Source organism: Aulonocara sp. 'chitande type north' Nkhata Bay, linkage group LG15 (assembly GCF_057382095.1).
Source record: "Aulonocara sp. 'chitande type north' Nkhata Bay isolate Kocher_YH1m ecotype deep benthic linkage group LG15, A_spYH_male_GT1.1, whole genome shotgun sequence".
Classification (NCBI taxonomy): Eukaryota; Metazoa; Chordata; class Actinopteri; order Cichliformes; family Cichlidae; genus Aulonocara; species Aulonocara sp. 'chitande type north' Nkhata Bay.
In genome coordinates, this window is record NC_141358.1 from 14,516,154 (window position 1) to 14,536,496 (window position 20,343).

The 20,343-nt window shown below is 41.3% G+C and overlaps 3 protein-coding genes across 4 annotated transcripts; all 3 read left to right on the top strand.

The window, feature by feature from the left end:
• Positions 1-280: 280 nt before the first annotated feature.
• matn3a (matrilin 3a) lies at positions 281-5,313 on the top strand. 2 transcript variants are annotated; one of them, XM_086264018.1, is made up of 6 exons: positions 281-446; positions 1,048-1,485; positions 1,973-2,548; positions 3,474-3,599; positions 3,933-4,031; positions 4,180-5,313. In XM_086264018.1, exons 1-6 carry the CDS (start codon positions 281-283, stop codon positions 4,233-4,235), a joined length of 1,461 nt encoding a protein of 486 aa, XP_086120144.1. In that variant the 3' UTR covers positions 4,236-5,313. The 2 variants fall into 2 exon arrangements, with proteins under 2 accessions (XP_086120144.1, XP_086120145.1); XM_086264019.1 differs by lacking the exon at positions 1,048-1,485.
• A 3,918-nt stretch (positions 5,314-9,231) lies between these two features.
• On the top strand, positions 9,232-11,896 carry ttc32 (tetratricopeptide repeat domain 32). Its single transcript, XM_086264446.1, has 3 exons — positions 9,232-9,398; positions 9,608-9,774; positions 11,044-11,896. Exons 1-3 carry the CDS (start codon positions 9,283-9,285, stop codon positions 11,169-11,171), a joined length of 411 nt encoding a protein of 136 aa, XP_086120572.1. The 5' UTR covers positions 9,232-9,282; the 3' UTR covers positions 11,172-11,896.
• A 117-nt stretch (positions 11,897-12,013) lies between these two features.
• Positions 12,014-16,716, top strand: zpax1 (zona pellucida protein AX 1). The gene is made up of 21 exons (XM_086264445.1): positions 12,014-12,168; positions 12,252-12,328; positions 12,401-12,496; positions 12,576-12,700; positions 12,902-13,045; positions 13,126-13,206; positions 13,282-13,446; positions 13,536-13,632; positions 13,705-13,922; positions 13,998-14,154; positions 14,230-14,438; positions 14,525-14,642; positions 14,710-14,909; positions 15,021-15,135; positions 15,205-15,374; positions 15,451-15,539; positions 15,629-15,759; positions 15,860-16,049; positions 16,199-16,334; positions 16,415-16,544; positions 16,621-16,716. Exons 1-21 carry the CDS (start codon positions 12,149-12,151, stop codon positions 16,686-16,688), a joined length of 2,736 nt encoding a protein of 911 aa, XP_086120571.1. The 5' UTR covers positions 12,014-12,148; the 3' UTR covers positions 16,689-16,716.
• The last annotated feature ends 3,627 nt before the right edge of the window (positions 16,717-20,343 follow it).

Consider the following 20,343-nt stretch of genomic DNA (forward strand, 5'->3'; position numbering starts at 1 on the left):
ACATATTTACCACTTTATTGTCCCAAATGTTTTTCATTATGCTAAAACAAGATTTGCATATTTGCAGCACTGTTGCAAAACATTGAAAAAGTAAGAACAAAGAAACATTTTTGGCTCTTCTATACACCTCCTGAAGTTCATGACCCACCTTTTTGGGGCAGACAGTTTGACGTGTCTCACTCAGGTCTCCTCCTACTCAGTGGCGGTTTGACCCCCTGATCCTCACAGACAAAGTGTTCAGAGAGGTCAGACCACAGAAGGCGCTCTGCACACTGAAAGGATGAAGGCTTTTCACTGGATCCTCCTGTACTGCGCTGCACCCCTGCTGTCTGATGTACAGGGCACATACCACCTCATGGCAGGGGATCCCGAGCTAATGGCTGCTCAGAGTTACGCTCAAACCAGAAATAATGGGCACCCACCGCTCAGGACCCTGAATCCAGCAAGTAAGTCTTTAATTTTTAGTATTCTGGTTTTACACAAAAGTCTAGCAGTGGTGGAATAGGTAGGCTAGGAAAAGAAATACAGCAGCTTACAAACATGTAAGACATTTAAAATATCAGAGAGCAGAGCATCTAGAATTTGACTCCCAAGTTTAGTGGAGTTGACAAAGTACAAGATACTTGAGTGAGCATACTTTGTCCACCGCTCCTTTCTAGCAGTATTATTTTGCTTTTTTCCACAAAAGATTAATGCACATTTTTTGTAGTAAAAATCATTCATTTTTAATATTACAGATATTTCATTCATAAAAATTCATTCTAACAAATAAATTTTACACTCTTCTCAAACACATCCTGCATGAATTCTCAGATCTTGGCTGGGGGTTTCACAAGCTCTGTGCAGACTATAGTAGAGGCTTGTCTGAAACAGCCCGGATGGCTGAATGCACATACTAATAATTTGTCTGTGATCCAAAGTAAACAAAAGAGATTATTGCACAGTATGTTTTACTTACTACACAATGTCAACTTACACAACTTTCCTGTTTACCTTCTACCAACCTACTAATGTTCTCATCACTTTTCCTTTCTGGTGGCCTCGTAGTTCACAGAAGTGACTACACGTATAGAGAAAGGTATCACTACCACTACCAGCCACCAAGGATCCCTCCACCGGTAGTGTATCACCCCTTTCCTCTATCTCCACCAGTGACTTACCACAGACCCCCAGTCCCTATATCACCTTTTCACCACACATTCAAAGGCCCACATATGCATCACATACACAAAGCTCTCTCACCACCACTGGTTCGTCATCCCCAACATGGGATCAAAGACCCGTTCCCTTACAAAGTGAAAGGTCTCTGCCCCTCACCTGTGGTACGCCCTCCAACTGAACCAGAACCGGCAATTCTACCAACCCTGCCAGCGAGTACAGTGCCACCGGTGACCGCTGTGCCGCCAGGGAAGACCACCACTCCTGTGACGCTACCGGTCAGTACCCAAAGCGGCTTCATCACCACCGTCAGTCCTGTGCCGACAGGTAGAATATTACCAGTCAGGTTTGCTTTCCAAACCAACCAATGCTCTTTTTTCAGGTCAGATATTTTAGTTCCATTTCATCAGTGATGTTTATGTAAAGAGGTAAACACTCCAGAAATGATCTAGTTTAATGTATGTGTGTAAAACTGGACTGGCAGGGATTCTAACTGCCATTGACATGCCATTTTTCATGTGTTGGGCATCCTTTTCAGTCAGGAAAATGACATGAAAGGATAAAGCATGTCTCTGATGGACTGTTGAATCCCTGAAATGATGCATAGTATGTAAAATAGCATACAATATCATTTTAGAGGAACCACCGCGGCGATGCTCAATTGTTTCATTGAGTGCATCCCAAAGTATTCTTTCTTCTTTTGTGGATGAATAACTACATAATGACCTCAGAGAAAGTACAAATGTTTGTCTGAATAACGAACTGAATTTTTTTTGTATTATATCGATTTAATCCTGCCATGGTTTGATCACAGAGACAGACTCTCAGTGCAGAAGCCGTTCCCTGGACCTGGTCTTCATCATTGACAGCTCTCGCAGCGTGCGTCGAGGAGAGTTTGAGAAGGTTAAAATCTTTCTGGCCAACATAGTCGACACCCTTGAAGTGGGCTCAGATTCCACCAGGGTGGCTGTGGTCAACTACGCCAGCACGGTCAAGACAGAGTTCCTGCTCAAAGACTATTTTAGCAAACTAGACTTGAAGAAAGCCATCTCCCGCATTGAGCCTTTGGCGACTGGCACCATGACCGGCCTCGCCATCAAAACTGCAGCGAATGAAGCTTTCACCGAGCAGTCTGGAGCCCGGCCTCGTTCTAGGAATATCTCCAAGGTGGCCATCATCGTGACAGACGGGAGACCTCAAGACCAGGTGGAAGAAGTGTCTGCTGCAGCCCGGGGAAAGGGTATCGAGATCTACGCTGTCGGGGTGGACCGTGCAGACATGCGATCCCTTCAGCTGATGGCCAGCACCCCTCTGGAGGACCACGTCTTCTACGTGGAGACCTACGGCGTCATCGAGAAGCTCACGTCCAAGTTCAGAGAGACCCTGTGTGGTAGGACAAAGCCGGCCTGCAAGACCTTTTTCCATCATTAAGTCTGGGGGAGGCTTTTATGGGTCATTGACAGTTATTGGTAAAAATGTGAAAAAAGTATTAGAACAGATGGTCTCAGCCCCCGTATGGACTGCAGATGTCGGCTCTAGAACGTGCTTGTAGTCGCCAATTTAAACCCACGGAAAGTCTTAAGACTGTCAGCTTCTCTTTAAAAAGTGAAACGTTTATATGGTGATCATAGATTGATTATTTTTGCAATCAAAGCGTCCCGGTTCTCTGAATTTTTCCTTAGTCTGTGTTGAAAAGAATTAAAACGTAGAGTAAAACCTCTCTACAAAACTTTTAAACATTTGGAAAACTGATTAGAAAGCATTCAGATGAACATAACATGATAAGTGAAATCCATCCATATAAGCTGATTTTATTCTTTTTGAAACATAAGAAACATCGAATTTTCAAAGTAAATTTATCAGACACAATGATCAACTATCAAAAACAGTTTGCTAACTTGTGTGACTGCTCTTCAATTACATTCGTGTACTAAAAGACAGATGTTGAAGGTTTGAAATGGATGTTTTTGCTGTATTGTTTCTCCATATGTGTGAATTTGTGTGCGTCTGTTCGTTAACTGTCCAAACTGATGTGCTTTGTTATGTTACCTCAGTTGTCCAACACACAGCAGTTCACAGATGCGGTGAAGGTGTTTCCGCCACATGTGTGGTCAACTACAAATATCTTCGAAAAGTTTCCAGTCATACTTTTTTAACTCGTGCATGCAGAAAAAAATCATAAAATTCCAAAATGTGAAGTAAAAAATAGCTTCTATCTTTTTTTAGCATAGTCTTACGTTTCACAAGCTACCCACCTTGCTTGCACGCAAAAAACTGTACCCATGCTGCCATCCCTTAATCCTGGCTTATTCTAGGTGTGGACCCCTGCTCCATGGGACACGACTGCGAACACATTTGTGTCAACAGCAACGCCTCGTATTACTGCAAGTGCCGGAAAGGTTATATCTTGAATGCGGACAAGAAAACATGTTCCCTGAAACGTAAGATCATACTGTGTGGATTCCTGCAGCTCTTTGGTGTCATACTAATGCTCCTCAACAGTTTAAAGACGTGTAGATACCCAGCTTGGATTCTGATCAGGGCTTCATAACACTACAAAAATCCTGAATCTGTAGCAGATGGTTTTGTTTTTTTGGACAGTTTACATGAAATTGGTACTTTTCTGCCTTAAAAAGCTTCCATTCATTTAAGCTTTGTTTTGTTCTCCATCAGCAGTCTAGTGGGGGAAAGTGGCGTGGGTGGTGCTCTGTGTGCTTTTTCACTCTCTGCGTGATCTGTTACCCTGATGTGAAATTTGCTTTCTCCCGGCAAAGAGGTGAAGGTCGAGGTGGTGGAGGATCCCTGCAAATGCGAGGCTAGACTGGCTTTCCAGAAGCAGATGCAGGCAGCCATCCAACAGCTCGCAGCCAAGCATATCCAGTCTGTTGTTTCAGATGGATGACAGTTTATTATAAACAGTCTCTGCAGCTGACAGCTGATGGTTTCTTCGTGTTATTATTGTTACTGGTGTTATTGCTCCATTGTATAATTGTCAAAAAAAAAGTCCTTGACTCCTCAAACTTGCTGACGTGACTGGGAGAATAGAGCGTCTTGAGAACACGGTGGGCCGTGCCTGAAACTTTGCACGTAAGTAAGAGTCAGCGGCTTTTTCCTCCATGATTGGTAGTAAAAGGTTCCCACCCACTGGGAGCAATCTGACCTCCTGATTATTTATATTCCGCAGAGCCAGATGACTTTTGTTGCTCCCACAGACTACTGCATCATGGGGAGGAACTTCCTGCGATCCACTCTAACTTCAACCACAGACTGAGAGAAGCAATGACTCACAAATCAACCCCCCAGGTTACTGACTGTTGAGCAACAATGTCTACAAATAAACTTTATTTTAACTTTTTATTGATGATTTTTTTCCCCCCAAATCTACTGTAAATGTTACTTAAACTAAACCCCCAGGAGCATATTAAAATATATAGTAATCTAACATTTCTTTAATCTTTTTTTTCTATTTTGTATAAATGAATATTGTATATATTAGCCTGGTGCTGAATTACACGTAGCCTTAATAAATGTGCAACTTGAATTCAACTAAAAATACGGAATAATGAATATTTTCCCATTTATCAGGTGGTGACACAAACATGTATCATACCATATATATAGTAAAAAATTCCATTAAAATCTAATCTCATATTTGTACATTTGTTGTTGTATTATTTTTGAAATAATATTACATGATGCACTCTATAAAATACATATTTAAAAAAATACAATTACTATCTAAAGATGTAACAGCGTTATAGTAAATTCTTTAAGTAGTAAAATTCTAGCTGATTGACTGAAAGATGGCATTTATTTTGTGAAAATATTTAGGATTATAACTCTGCATTCCAGAATTGTTACAGTTTTTGTAATATTTTTTTTTAGTTTAGTTTAATTGTATTTACTTTTCAGTGTATTTTTCCTTGTTTAAGCGAAGCTTTTATTGTTTGGAAATGATTAGTTTCATTGGTTTTAATGTTAGTTTTAGTCTTTTGTAGATGTTACTGTATGGAGGAAATATGCTAGATGTAGGAAAATGAACACAAATGTTACCAAAAAAACCCAGAATTTCTTTGAAAGCAGGTATCTTAATTAAACATGTCTGTTTAAGCCTCACTGCTCACTGCTTACCCAAAAAGATTACTGTAAATGAAGCCTGGCGCTCAATGATTAAAAATCAAAATTAAAATTAAATGTATCAAACTGTCTCTGTAACTCTTCTAAAATTCATTCCAAGTCCTCTCAATGAACATCTATCTTCAAAAACTTGAAGGTATTTGGGAAAACATGTAGATACAAAAGAGTCTCTTACATAACTGTACATTTTTATGGCATACACATATTTCTATGTCAACTTAGAAAGGCAAATATGAAGGTAAAGCGCTAACATTTCTGTTTACAGTGCGCTGTAACACTGTTTGGCTTCACAGAACGGTAAAGATGTGTGGGGTCAGGGGGAAAATAGTTTTTAAACCTCTATTTTTTTTCACTCAGAAACATCTTTGATAGTAACATAACATATAGCAGGATTAAAGTCTACAGTTTACTTCTCTGACTGCTCTGAGTTGAAAACTTTCTGGTTTTGTACCCTGCTATCTTTTACGCTTTGGCTGGTGCCAGAAAAACAACAGACAGAGGTTACCGTGTCACCTCTGGAATGACTCTGCAGCACAGACAACAGAGCTTCTCTGTCTGCGCTGTCTGTGTGAGTCAACATGCCAACGTTTACCTCAGGTCTGCTCTGGATCCTCTCCCTCCCTCCTTTAAGCAGACAGCTGTTTTTGGTTTGTTTGGTATTTCAGTTCATAGTTACCCACCCCACACACACACACACAGGCACACAGAGGTGAGCCCACCAGTGTTTCGGGGGGGAAAAGATGAATGGGACTCACATGCAACCGAGAAAAGGAAAAGACACTACAACGGATGTCTCTTCAGGAGGTTTAAATAGCAGAATCCTCTGCTTACATTCATTGATTACTCTGTTACTTTAACAGCTGCACATGTCCTCATTGAAATGCTTTTCTCGTGTCTCCTTATAATAAACCGTTTACCGTTTCTCACAAGTGTTAAGCTGGGGATGGTTTAAAGTAACCATATGTGCTCGTCAGAGGTGCAAAGCAGTGAACTCCCTGCTAGGTTTTTATTTTGGGAAGGGAAGTGTGAGGCCACTCTCATATCTACACACTAAATATTAAACAGCTTAGTATAAAACCTGGAAACAGGAAGAGAAGTGAAAATGACCATAATTTTCATGACCGAAAAAATTTGCCATCTGTCTCAGGCTCCAGAAATCAAATCAGCCTCATGGATCAGCCTCAGCCTCTTGTAATCACTAATCCAGACAATAACTGTTTTGTCATTAGAGCAATAACATAAAAAATGGACTTTGACTTGTGTAACAGCCAAATCTCATGATAAACAGTCTGTTCTGTAATTGCGATCGATGTATCTGAATGTATCACAGTGCAGACTGAGAGTTTTACATCAGTTGCACTTCACACGAGCTCCACATTGTCAGCGTTTTTCATCAGACAATTTATTTTAAATCTACATTTCTATATCATGTTTGTGTTGTATGATGCACGCACAGAAAGGTTTATTTTTATGTTGTTTGTTGCCACGGTTGCATTCATTTCTACTTAATTTAAAAATCTGCCAAAATACTCATAAAAGTGTAGACAGCTATATGTACGAATGGCACATATGTTTTACCTTCAGAGTGACTCTGTGCTGTAGTTCACCTTCAATAGGACCCTCTTATTGAAGGTGTGTCTTTCCTGGTTCTGTCAGTTCACAGTGATCTTGGATGTTTTGTGTTAATTCTCTCAGCAAACAGCAACATTTTGGGTGATGAGACTCGGCGGTGCTGAGATTTCTGAACATTATGTTTTCTTCATGATATCGCCGTCGAAATAAAACGGTTAAATCTTAAATAAAATGTGACAATTTAACACATAACCGCAAAGCCAACTTCTTCCTCTTGGATTCCTGTCATGTAATAATTTACAGTCACACTGACGTGAAAATTAGTATATTATATCCGTTTTCTCAGTAGTGTCAACAGACAGTGGCCTACATGTCCTTCCTCTGGTCCAAACTGTTTCTGTTTGATCCGTTTCAACTCGTCCACACAGTCTGGAGATAAATGGGCTGTAAAAGGGAAGTGCACAGCCTCTGAATGACCTTTAGCTCTTAGGGTGTAATTTGTTTTCAGCGGGACAGTTGACTTCTTCACCCTGGACATTCTTCCTTACAGAATTCCCTTCTTGTTGTTCACTGCAGTGAGAGTTCCCATTGTCTTGTTACTGGTGTTTGGGGTGATTAATAAGCAGTTTTTTTCTTTAAAATATAAAAAAAAACGTCTTTAAAGATATGAAGCCTCTTGTTGGATTTCCTACTCAGATGCTTTTTATAGATATAATCAATATTATTTGCACTAACTGCATCATTTACTTTTTAAATCAAATCTAAGTTGAGTCTGACACCTGCTGTTAGAAAAAGAAAGCACAGTTTGGTTTTCACTCACATGGTGTTTTGTCTTCTGTAACATCCATCCATTTTCCACAACATATCCAATTTAGGTTCACATTAGGGCTCGAGTCTATCCCAGCTGACATCACGGAAGAGGCGGGGTGTATCCAGGACAGGTTTCAAATCTATCGCAGAGCTAATACATAGAGACAGACAACCACTCACACCTACAGAAAGCCAGAGTTCCTGTAGAGAAGTCATGGAGACACAGAGAACATGGAAACTCCACACAGCCAGCTGGTGGATTCAAACCCAGGACCTTCTTGTTATTAGGTGATGGTGCAGGTAGATAGTTTGCCCCCTGAGAGGCACAGTAAAACAATAAGAAGATAATCTCTCTTCCACAAATGTGTGTACACATGAAAAATCAAGAAAAACAGAGAAAGCTGTAGTTTAGTAGTTATTATGAGCAAAGAAAATAATATAGGAAAGGTGCATTTCTACGACAACTAAATGAAGAAAATGGGAGAGAGAGGAGAACAGATGGAGAAAGGTTAGTAAGGAGGGGGTGAGGGCATCTATGAAGAGGATGGAAAGGGGACAGGCAGGTGGTCCTGATGGCACACCAGTGGATTTTTAACAGGTTGTTTAATGCGATTATTGGGAGCGATCGGATGCCTGAGGAATGAGGAAGGTGTACTGGGACCAGTTTTCAAGAACAGGGATGATGTGTAGAGCTGTAGTAACAACAGAGGGATACATGAGCCATACCATGAAGACATGGCAAAGTATTATTAAAGGTATGTTAAGAGGACAGGTGACAATCAGTGAGCTGGTTTCATAATGTGAAAGAGCACTACGGATGCAACGTTTGCTTTGAGAATGTGATGGAGACATACAGAGATGGTGCTTCACTGTGGCTTTGTGGCTCTAAAGAAAGCATGTCATGGGGCGCCAAGAGATGAGCTGCGGTACTAGATGAGGAATTCAGGAGTGACAGATAAATATGTCAGAGTGGTACAGGACATGTATGAGGACAGCGAGACTGTGGTGGGGTGTGCAGTAGGACAGACAGGTTCAAGGTGGGGGTGGTATTACATGAGGGAGATGCTCTGAGAAGCTTCAGAAAGTGGTGACGGACAGGCTGACAGATGAGGTCAGGCAGGAGTCTCTGTGGACAATGCTGTTTGTAGATGTCAAATCTGTAGTGAGAGTAGGGAAGAAGAAGAGGAATGAAAGTCAAGCAGAAGACCTGTTTGTGAATGATAGAGTAGAGACAGCGAAAGTAAATGAGTTTCTATACCTTGGATCAACCGTCCAAAGCAATGATTAGTGCACAAGACAGACAAAGTTGATGGTTTGGACATGTATAGAAGATAGAGATTAGATGAAGGATGTTGGCTTTATAAGGAGCTGCCAGGCAGGAGGGAAAGAGGAAGAGCATAGAGAATGGTGCTTCGTAGTATTCAAAACAATAAAAACGATTTTTTATTTTATTTTTTCTTACTAATAAAGGTTTTAAAACTTTATTCGTGTTTAGTACCATGAACCCTCACTGATCTACGCCGACATGTGAACCACGCTATGATTGGACAGTTTGTAGTGCAACGTCACATCCGCAGGTGAAAAACAAGAAAACCTTTCGCACACATGGAGGAGAATAATTCCCAGATACTCGAAAACGCCCACGCTGAGTTTAAAAGGGAGAATTTTAAAATGGCAGAAGAGCTGTACACAAAGTTTATTTCTTCCTGCTTACAGTCCAGGTATCGTCATTTTATTCTGGAGACGCTAAAGGCTAGCTGTTGTCGTTTATAACATGGTGGTGTTACGACACATTCTGTTACACATTAAATTTTGTGACCCGTTGTCGCTAACTGCTAGCTAATTTCAGTTCCCTTCCTCTCTCTCATGTTCACATTTAACTGTAGCCATGATTTTAAAAGGGGGTTTTAACTGTGTTATATTTGAACAGGGAATGTGAAGCAAGCAGTTTAGCAACTGCTTATAACAACCGCGGGCAGATAAAGTACCTCCGGGTGGACTTTCGTGAAGCGGTGGATGACTACACCTCTGCGACACAAGCTGACAGCCAGTTTGAAGTGCCTTTCTACAACAGAGGACTAATTCATTATAGATTAGGTAAGAAGAAGCAACAATTAAGCGACAGACAGCTCGCAGCAGCAAGCCAGTTCACATCAACAGCCAAAAAACCCCACCTCAGCTTCCGCCCATTACCTTCAAAATAAATGTCTTTTTCTCTGCTTCGTTTTTATTAACCTCTGTAGGTCCTACTTGAAAACAGTCCACTAACATTGTATACCATATAAAGAAATATAAGCACACACTGTGTATTTATATGTGTGAGGTCAACATATAGGTTGAACATCTCCATTATAGCAGACTTGCCTGTGTTTCCTCATAATCATCATCTGAAACACAGATGACACTACGTCTATTAGAAGAATGACATTACTCCTTCCAATTGCGTTGAAAAGGTGTTTTAAACTATTTTGGCTAGACAGTATTTATGATACAAGTACAAGTCAGGTTTTTAGATCCAATCATAGCACAGAAACAGCTGTTATCAAAGACTCACAGAGAGTTTTGTGTTTCAGGTAGTACATTTAGATCTGCAAAAATAAAAGCTCGGAGGTTCCTCCGTTCTTGGTCCATTATTCTGACATGCTCCTGCTTGGTACTATCATGAAGGATCATTATATATCCTATCACTTTTATGCATATGATACACAGCTGTACCTACCTATTTATCACCCTTTTCTCTGAAACACTTTGAAAAAGACAGGAGCCATGTTATCATTTTGATCTCAGTTTCGATCGCTAATTAGCATAATGTGCTTTCTACGTTTAAATATATATCAATAGTTAGAAAAATATCATCTCAAACTGACTCTTAGAAATGGGTCCGTGCATTCATATCGAGTAGGTTAGACTACTATAACGCTCTATTTGTAGGATTATCCAAATCATTAGTAGGACAACATAAACTCTTTCAGAATCTGGCAGCCAGAACACTTACACGTATACACAAATTTTAACATATTGTCACAAAATGTGGCTTAAAAAGAGATGTGATGATCTGTGGATGGCTGCACCTCCACTGAAAACTAAAGATGATTACAAGAAAGGACAAAGACAGCAAAGGCAAAAGACATTGTATATACGAATAAATGCAAGACAGTAGAAACAGTAAAGGCTTCTGAAATCGTCAACTGTTATCCTGTAACTGTTTGGTGCTTTCTTTTCTATGACACTAGATGGAGCTGTGTATTTGCAAGTTGCCACAACCCTTGTGCTTTTACTGCTGACTCTTTAAAATCCAGCCTAGAAGTTTATTATAAAAGATACCCTTATATTTAATATGTATTTACAATTTTTATTATCTTACAGGCTTTTTTGACGATGCCAAGAGTGATTTCCAGCAGGCATTAAAGCTCAACCCGGATTTTGAAGATGCCAAAGTGAGCCTTCAACAGACACTTCTGGACCAGGAGCACAAGATAAACAGGGGATACTGACAGCTTCTGAACCTACATGTCACGTGTAACCTCTAATCCTGCTGATAACAAAATGTACACCAGTGCACTTAATATCACTAATTGTCCAACTGTTTTTATTCGCTTGTCATTTTTTTGTTTTTAAATATAAAATCATTTGCACAAAGAAAGACAGAGCTGAAAATCAGAGGATAATTGATCTGATGAAGCAGACGTCCCACTGGATCAGGGGTCACAGATGATGGATTTTTTTTTAAGAAGAGCATTAATATTCCTTTTTCACACCGACTCAAGCTCCTCTCAGTTAGTGAAAAATTGATATCCCTTTATAAAGGGCCGTATAAGACTGAGACTGGACACTGCAGACTTATCAACCCATCAGGTGAAAGCTTGATAAATGTTGAAGCCCCCTGTTGAAGGTTGTAGGAGAGGCTTTGTGACTTTAAATGAACCCTAATCAGAAGCTGACATAAAATAATAATGAGGAATGTCTCAGCTGCATAAAGCACACTTTGTGTCCTAAATTGAAGCTCAGACACAGCTTAAGTTTTAATACAAGGTGATGTGGTTTTAAAGGAAGGAAGTCAGCAAATATAGAAACAACAAACATACACAGAAGACAATATAAATATAATATAGACAAATGTAAATAGAATCACAAATCAATGACAATAAATTTTTTAATGACACATGTCTGTCTCGCGCTTGCTTATTCACACAAATACAGATTTTGTGATGTCCTACGAGAAGCAAAGGCATCATAAGTGGAGCCTCCCCACAGTGAGTGAGGCAGGAAGCATCACTGATGCGTTTCACCTGTGCAGAGGTGATTACCTGCTGTATAAAACAGCTGCTGACGCCTGAATGAAGCAGTCAGCTCTTTTGCGTCAGAGCTGGTTTGTTGGTGGTAGGTCTTGCTTGGGGTTTCAATGCCAAGCTCTGGTTGTGGTTGGTTTCAGTAAATTTTTGTTTTTGCATGGTTACATTGACACTGCGACATGTGGCGGCTTAAAAACATGTAAGTTTAAGTTAAGTCTTGTTTAGTTTTCTGACAGTTACTCTAATTTTTCTAAAATGTGCATTTTTTTCTCCCCCTTCAAGTTTATTATGGAACTTGATGGCTGCAGTAATTGTTTTAGGTCAAGCATGGCCAAATACGAAGCTCGCTTCACAGTCAAGTAAGACTAACTCGTTAAACTGCTCCAGATCAAATTGAGGCTACACTACCTGACCATCGTCTTCTTTCACAGGCAGTGGTTTAAAGGCAGACTGTTTAGGAAATCTAATGAGGCTGTCAATGGATGAGGCTTTAGCAGTGGGGAACCAGCTTGTAGTGGAAGCCATCAGTGAGTTAAAGGGCTAATTGGGAACAGGCTGTGTCATTGCTTTGAGAAGAGATCCCTCATGTTTGCATGTCATCTCCAGATGGCACCCAGTGTGTCTTGTTGACACCCACCTTGGCTGCTCAGTGTGGGTACAGCATGGAGTCTGACCCCTGGGGTAACACAAGAATCTACATGTCTCTGATGGGCTGCTTTGTGGACAACAAGGTATGTTGAGCTGAGGTGGAACTTTTTTCTTTCCAAACATTACAAATTTAAATATCACCTAGATTTTACTCCAACCTTCCATTTAATAGAAACCTTAAAAGTTTAGGTCTGCAAGTTTTGCAATTTTGCAAATGAGTACAGGTAATAGTGTATCAGGAACAGACTTTCAGGGGGAACTAACTGCTTACACTTCTCTTATAGGATGATGCAACATTTAAAATTGGCTTGAAACTCCAAATGTACAGCCAGAGGCCATCAGATGTGGTAACTCATGAAGTGAATCAAACGTGCAGCTACACTCGCTGGGCCCCTAAAGAGATTCTCTGTGACAGGAACTACATGGAAGTGGGTTACGTAACACTGCCAGGTTTACTTTAATACTTATGCCCTTCAAACTCTTCAATTAGCTTTGTCTTGTCTTCTAGGTGTCAAACTACTTGATGAAAGCTAATCCACAAACTAAGCGGCCGGCTCAGGATCAAAATGTTGACTCATATCTGCTTGAGGTGCCTAGATTATAGAGTTAAGAAAATTACTAAATGCAATCCAATGAAGGCTCAAAATGTTCCATTTTGCTGCAGGACTCTGGTGCATCACATGGTATCTGGAAGATGACATTTTTCACCCCTGAACCAGTGGTAATGGTGCCAAGGGAGGCTGAACAAGCTGGCTACAGTGCAATGACTACCTCTAACAGACTGATTATGCGAAGCCCTTACAATACACCAGAGACCTTCTCAGAGGATGTAAGGATTACTTCATAATGGATAATTATTTCTGGTAATTAAAACTGACAGTAAAGTCCATATATTTTTTTTAATTATTTTTCCTTAAGGTGGCTGGAATCCCCATGGAAGTCTTCAAGGTGAGCGTCTACAACAAGGCAGAAAGTGGTCTGGGTATCGTGAACTTGGCAGCAGCTTGTCCCACAGGTGAGCATCAAACCTTCTTCACAGTAAGCATTAAAGTGTAGAATTGTCAAGAAGTTGCTTCCTCTCTTCTAGGGGGCGTACTCTTCACTGAGAGTGTGATCTCTTGGTACATCCCTCGCCGCATGACCCCTCTAATGGACGGCACATTCAGAATTGTAGAGATGCACATGGGCATCAATGGGCAGAGGCTGGATAGGTCTCAGATGGCTGCGAGAGGGTACACACTATCCACCACAGACTTTCACATTGTTGCCGAGATCCCAGTGGGCTCACCCGATGGTTACTACAAGGTCTGGAAATCTACCTCAACATGCGACTTGTGTGTTTGTATGTGCGTTTTATTAAAATGCTATAAATAATTGCAGAGTCATGCCCCAGAATACCAGTACTATGTCACCTACACTGTGGAGCCAATGCTCGAGGTACTCTGGAGGGCGGATGGGACCCAAGATGATATAAAATACAAGGTTTTGTTCCCCATTACAACGCCTCTGATGCCCAGACCTCCCCAAGTGGAAGATTGTAAGTCCCACTTAAAAGTAAAGAACTGAAAGTCGAGCCTGCAGAAAAAGCCTAAACGTGTGGCTTGTTCCTCAGATACGGTTCCAGAGGACGGTGTGTTTAGCGTCATGTTGGGGGGCTTCTTTCATGATGTGGAGCTGAAGAACATCACCTTTGTTACTGGTGTTCTCACTGTGGAGGAGAGCAATGCCAGAGGCCTGATTGTCCAGGAGCACATCTACACCAATGGCACAAAGGGCTTCTCTTTACAAGTGTCCTTCAATGCCGATGTTGTCCTGAAGACCGTATGTGGCCAACTATTGGAAATTGCACTAAAGATTATATTCCAACTGCCAACATAACTTTTTTTTTTTTTCCTCCCCCCCTTAAGAATCCCGAACCCTTGGTTACAACCTACTCTCTCCCTTTGACCGTTGGCCTGATCATCCTGCCTGATGGAACTTCCTTTGCTCATGAGGTGACACTGCAGGCGTCTCTGCAGGATGTTGGTGAGACTCTTTTCTAGAATTGCACATTGAGCTTTGAACTCCAGATTGACTTTTCTTTCCCTTGCAGTGCTGCCTGCACTTACTGGCACCTGTGATCAGAAGCACTTTTACGTCAGGGTGAAATATGGCAGTCAAGACCGTAATTTTGAGACCGCGGTTGGAATGCGACAGCTAACCCCCGACCTGGCTAAAGCCTACAAGCTGCAGGAAAACCGCACACACTTGATCCTCAGAGTGCCCTACAATGCCCAAGACTCAAACTTTGAGGTGTATATAACATGACTCTTTGAAAACCTTCAAAGCACAGACCGGAAAAGCCCTGTAAATGCCAGTCTCCTTAGGATCCTAATTAAATGTGCTCTGAACATTTTCTTGCAGCTGGTTTCCTCAGTTTCCATCCAAGCCAGACTTGACATCGTGCTCTGGGAACCAAACAATCAGTGGGTGCTTGGTGACCTCTCCCTGGCCTGCAGCTTTCCCTTGATGACAACTAGTAAGATTGATCACTTAAACTACTCATTAAAATAACAAACACAATCATAATAATGTCTACTTTCTTCAGAATGCTATCCTAATGGAACAATAACAGCAGTGGCTGTGAAGCTGGAATCTGTGCCCAGTCTCGTCCCAAGTCAGCTAACATTGAAGGACCGGTCTTGTAGACCAGTTTTCAGCAACGATCGCTTTGCCCACTTTTCTTTCTCTGCAGATTCATGTGGAACAAGTAGAACAGTACGTTTACAGACCTTTATCAGTTGAAAGTGCCTTTTGGGAAATGTGTTAATCAACTTGTGTTTTTTGTTTTAAGTTCTTTGACAACTACATGGTTTATCAAAATGAGATCAGCCTGTATCATAAGGTGACAGCAAAAACCTCACCTGCTGAACCTGGGTACAGGTAGGTAGACCTGACCAGTGAGTTATCCCGATGAACTGCTGATTCAAAGTTTAAAATGTGGTGGGTTTTTTTCCCCCCATCCTGTTTAGGCAAACCATCTACTGCTACTACATGGTCAACAAAACACAAACTGTCGCATTCAGTCACAAACCAAGGAGCGATGATCCTAGAGCAGAAATTGGGACAGGGCTGCTAATGGTGCAAATGAGGCAAGCCCAGGGTAAGTCTAACAGTCGGTTTGCTACAAGGTGGAGAATTTGACATCTGTTCTCTTTAGGTGTATACACTGCCTTAGAGTTCTAATTGAGCTTCTCTTCCAGATGCTGCTTATCAGCACTTTTACAAAGCTGAAGATTATCCACTGAAGAAATACCTGAGAGACCCCCTGTTTTTTGAGGTGGTGCTGATGCAGTCAACAGACCCCCAGTTGGAGCTCATCGTGGAAAACTGCTGGGCTACTCTTCAAGAAGACAGGACATCTGTACCCCAATGGGACATCATTGTGAACAGGTGATGGCATAAGTAAATGCCAAAGTGGAAAATCTCCACTACTTCAACTATGTAGTCCAGCTAACTTTGCCATAGTCTAGAGTGGGTGGTTAATTCACTTGGAAAATGAGTCTTCATGGTACATTTAAATTATATATTCTTCTCACTAGTTGTGAGAATCGCGATGACACCCATGTGACAGTCTTCCATCCAGTTAAGGATAATATTGCCATGCCATCCCACGTCAAACGCTTCTCTATGAGGATGTTCACCTTCACCAATAACAACGAAGTTCTGAGAGATCAGGTGATTCAGGCAATCTAGTCATAGGGCTGTCTAATGCAATACTGTATCAATGTGTGCTTAACCTTTCAGTCTCCCCACAGATCTATGTGCACTGTGATGCAGTGATTTGTAATACAAATGGCCCACCAGATGGCATCTGCAGAGGCCAGTGTGTGCATCCCACAGGCACAAAGGGCACTAAATTTCAAGGACTCAAAGGTGCTAAAAGGGGTAAGTGTTAATGGTGTAAGTAAGACTGGGACAAACTTGAAGTGCAGTTGGTGACTTTTTTCTTTCCCATTTGCAGAGCAAAGAAGTACAGAGTCAACCCACCAATGGCAGCTCTCCTCTGGACCCATCCTACTTTCAAATTGATATTTCAATAAAAATAAATCTTAAGCTATATGGTGTCAAGCTTTTCAATTTGTAAGCTGGGTCATGACTGTTGTAGATGCAGGCCTCAAGTTCTAAACTGGTCTGACATCTTTAACTGGCTATAACAAGGCCTCAAATGTAAACGTATCAGTTTAATTAAAACGATGCCGCTTGAATTTGCATATTGCACTTGTCTGAACTCAGTGTTCAGACAAAAGGGCATTGAAATGTGAAGTAAACTGCATGGTGTAGTGTCATGGGCTGAGCTTCACATGAAGCATTAGGCTTAAATTACTTGTACAGCATTGCTAAAACTTTCCAAAGGGTGTAGTAACTGTTCATAAATGCAATACTCTGTGGATGGGGTGCTCAATTCACAACCCAGTGTGGCTGAGTCAACTTCGTCTTTCTAGCTGACATCTTGCGGTTTCCCATGGCTCGTAAATGCTGAGTGATTCTTAGTGACTGTGAAAATGGTACAGACTGTGGTTAATGCAGAACAAAGTATTCAATTGTGCTACTATGGCATATTACAGAACTTCTGTAGTTGAGCAAGTTCATCTAACAGAATTGCTTCTCATCATAATCATATTTTAGTGACAATGCATTTGTGCACCTTCATAGCTTTTAATTTGTCTGTGCAAACTTCTATACTTTAAACTAATCACCTGTAAATTATGATGGCAATTAAGCTACAATTTTGTGGTTTGATAATTCTGTTTAATCCTATAGTTTAAGTGGCTTGGAGGGGTAAAAAGTCTTTAATCAGATCTTAATGAAATAAAATTGCTCTTGATATTCACTAATTTGAGAATCAACTCGTCAAGGGTTAAAATTGCACCGCAAATCAAATTGGTTTCATTTTTATAATCCAGTTTTCACAAAAGGCAGCTTATGGTTGCCACAGATCAGATGTTGTCATAGTCCTTTAATTTATGTAGTCTTGTATAGATGCGCCATAAAATCACACCCTCACCCATAAACTTCTAATTGAAATGTAAGTGTATAGAGCACAACTCAAAATGCATGTGGAATAAGGACAATCACTGGCTACAGGGAAAGCCATAAATTGCTTTGACAAAACTTTTATGGACAAACTAAAGTACTTCGCTTGCTCTGACTGCCAGAAAGTGGAGTCAGCATCCATCTTGTGCTTCCAGGGAAGAAGGAGACGACACATTTACAGCAACACCGGCTCAGACGCCCCCGCACAGAAGTGGCTTGAGCAGATGGAGATAAGATAAGATAACCTTTATTAGTCCCACACGTGGGAAATTTGTTTTGTCACAGCAGGAAGTGGACAGTGCAAAAGTTATGAGGCAAAAATTAGAATACAATAAGAATAAATACAGTACACAACTGTACAGAATAGAATAAAATAAAATACTATATACAGTAGAATAAAATAAAATAAATATACAATAAGATAAAAATAGAATACAAATACAAATAATAATGAATGAGTGCTGACGGAAAGCATCTTCTTTAACCAGATATGTCCTTCAACATGCATATCAAACAAATATGTAGGACTGCTTTCTTGCATTTGTGCAATATCTCTAAAATTAGAAACATTTATGACAGTAGGCGGGACTACTGTAATTGATATTACAAGGCTAAAAACTAACAGAAAAGCCTTTGGTTGATTCCAAATGCTTCTGTGAGAGCATATTTCTCTCATATTAGCTCTTATTAATTGATCCTTCAGCTTTCCAGCTTTTCTCTTCTGTGGAATGCTCTCTCTACTTTTAAGATTGGGTTTAAAACTTTCTTTTAAAGCATATAGTTAGGATGGGTTCAGGTGACCCCGAATCCTCCATTAGTTACACTGCTAATGACCTGGGCTTCTGGGGGCATCCCATGATGCTCTGAGTATTTGTTCTTCGCTCTGTGTGTTTAAGATAAGATAAGATAACTCTTTATTGTCATTGCACAGTCATACATAGTACAATAGTACAATGAAATTGGAAAACTGTCCTTTGTCGGCACTACATGTAACACAACACGACACGATACGACACATCACAACGCAACACAAACAACACAACACAGTATAATAACTTAGTAATAAAAAAGAAGAAGAAGTGTATGTGTATTGCACACTGTTATTATTGCACATTAATTATTATTGCACCTTGTTATAAATATAAATATTATTATTATTATTATTAACCCTAACCCCCCCCCCAAAAAAAAGTCCAGGTAGGTAGCCAGTCAGGTCAGCTATTTGCATTGATCAGGGCTATTGCCCTGTTCTAAAAGCTGTCCTTGAGTCTATTTGTTTGGGACCTCAGCAGCCTGAACCTCCTGCCAGACGGCAGCAGCTTAAACACCCCGTGTCCTGGGTGTGTACCGTCCCGTAGAATGCTGCGTGCCCTCTTGAGACAGCGAGTGCTGTACAGGTCCTTCAGGGAGGGAAGAGGATGTCCAATGATTTTTTGGGCCATATTGATGACCTTCTGGAGTGCCTTTCTGTGTGCTGTGGTGCAGCTGGAGAACCACACACCGATGCAATATGTCAGCACACTTTCAATGGAGCAGCGGTAGAAGACGGTCAGCAGCTCCTTCTTCAGGTCCATTTTTCTGAGGATTCTCAGAAAGTGGAGACGCTGTTGGGCTTTCTTTAAAACCGCAGAGGTGTTAGAGCTCCATTGGAGGTCTGTGTCTATGTGCACACCCAGAAACTTGAAACTGGAGACCCTTTCCATGCACTCCCCGTTGATGCTGACAGGCTGCAGCTCAGACTTCCTCCTTCTGAAATCAACTACCAGTTCTTTTGTCTTGTTGGTATTGAGGTCTAGGTTGTTATCGACACACCAATCTGACAGCCTCTGAACTTCAGCTCTGTACGCCGTCTCATCTCCCCCTGAGATGAGCCCCACCACAGTGGTATCATCTGCAAACTTGATGACTGTGTTGTCTGGGTGGGAACTAACACAGTCATGTGTGTACAGAGTGTACAGTAGGGGACTCAGTACACAGCCTTGTGGAGAGCCGGTGTTAAGGCTGAGGGCTGAGGAAAGATGATGCCCCACTCTAACTCTCTGTACACGGTCTGAGAGGAAGTCTCTGATCCAGCGGCAGGTGGTAGAAGGAAGTCCAATTTCCAGCAGTTTAACTATTAGTCTGTCCGAGAGTATTGTATTGAAAGCAGAGCTAAAGTCAACAAAGCGCAGCCTGGCGTAACGGCCCTGCACTTCCAGGTGAGAGATGGTGGTGTGGAGCGTTGTAGCAATGGCATCTTCAGTTGATGTGTTAGCTCTGTATGCGAACTGGAGCGGGTCGAGGTTGGGTGGCAAGCAGGACATGATGTGACGTCGGACCAGTTTCTCGAAGCACTTCATTATAACAGGTGTTAGAGCAACTGGTCGGTAGTTCAGGCTGCTAATGTTAGTACGTTTTGGCAGTGGGACAATTGTGGCTGACTTTAGGCACGGCGGGATGCAGGACTGGGACAGTGAAGTGTTGAAGATCTATACAACATCTATACGACACTTTGCATTTAATCATTAGTTATTAATCTCTGGCCCTCTTCCACAGTGCGTCTTTCATCCCGTCTCCCTCCCCTCTGACCCCCCTGGTAACGACAGATGGCTGCCACTCCCCTAAGGCTGGTTCTGCCAGGGGTTTCTTCCAGTTAAAAGGGGATTGTTTG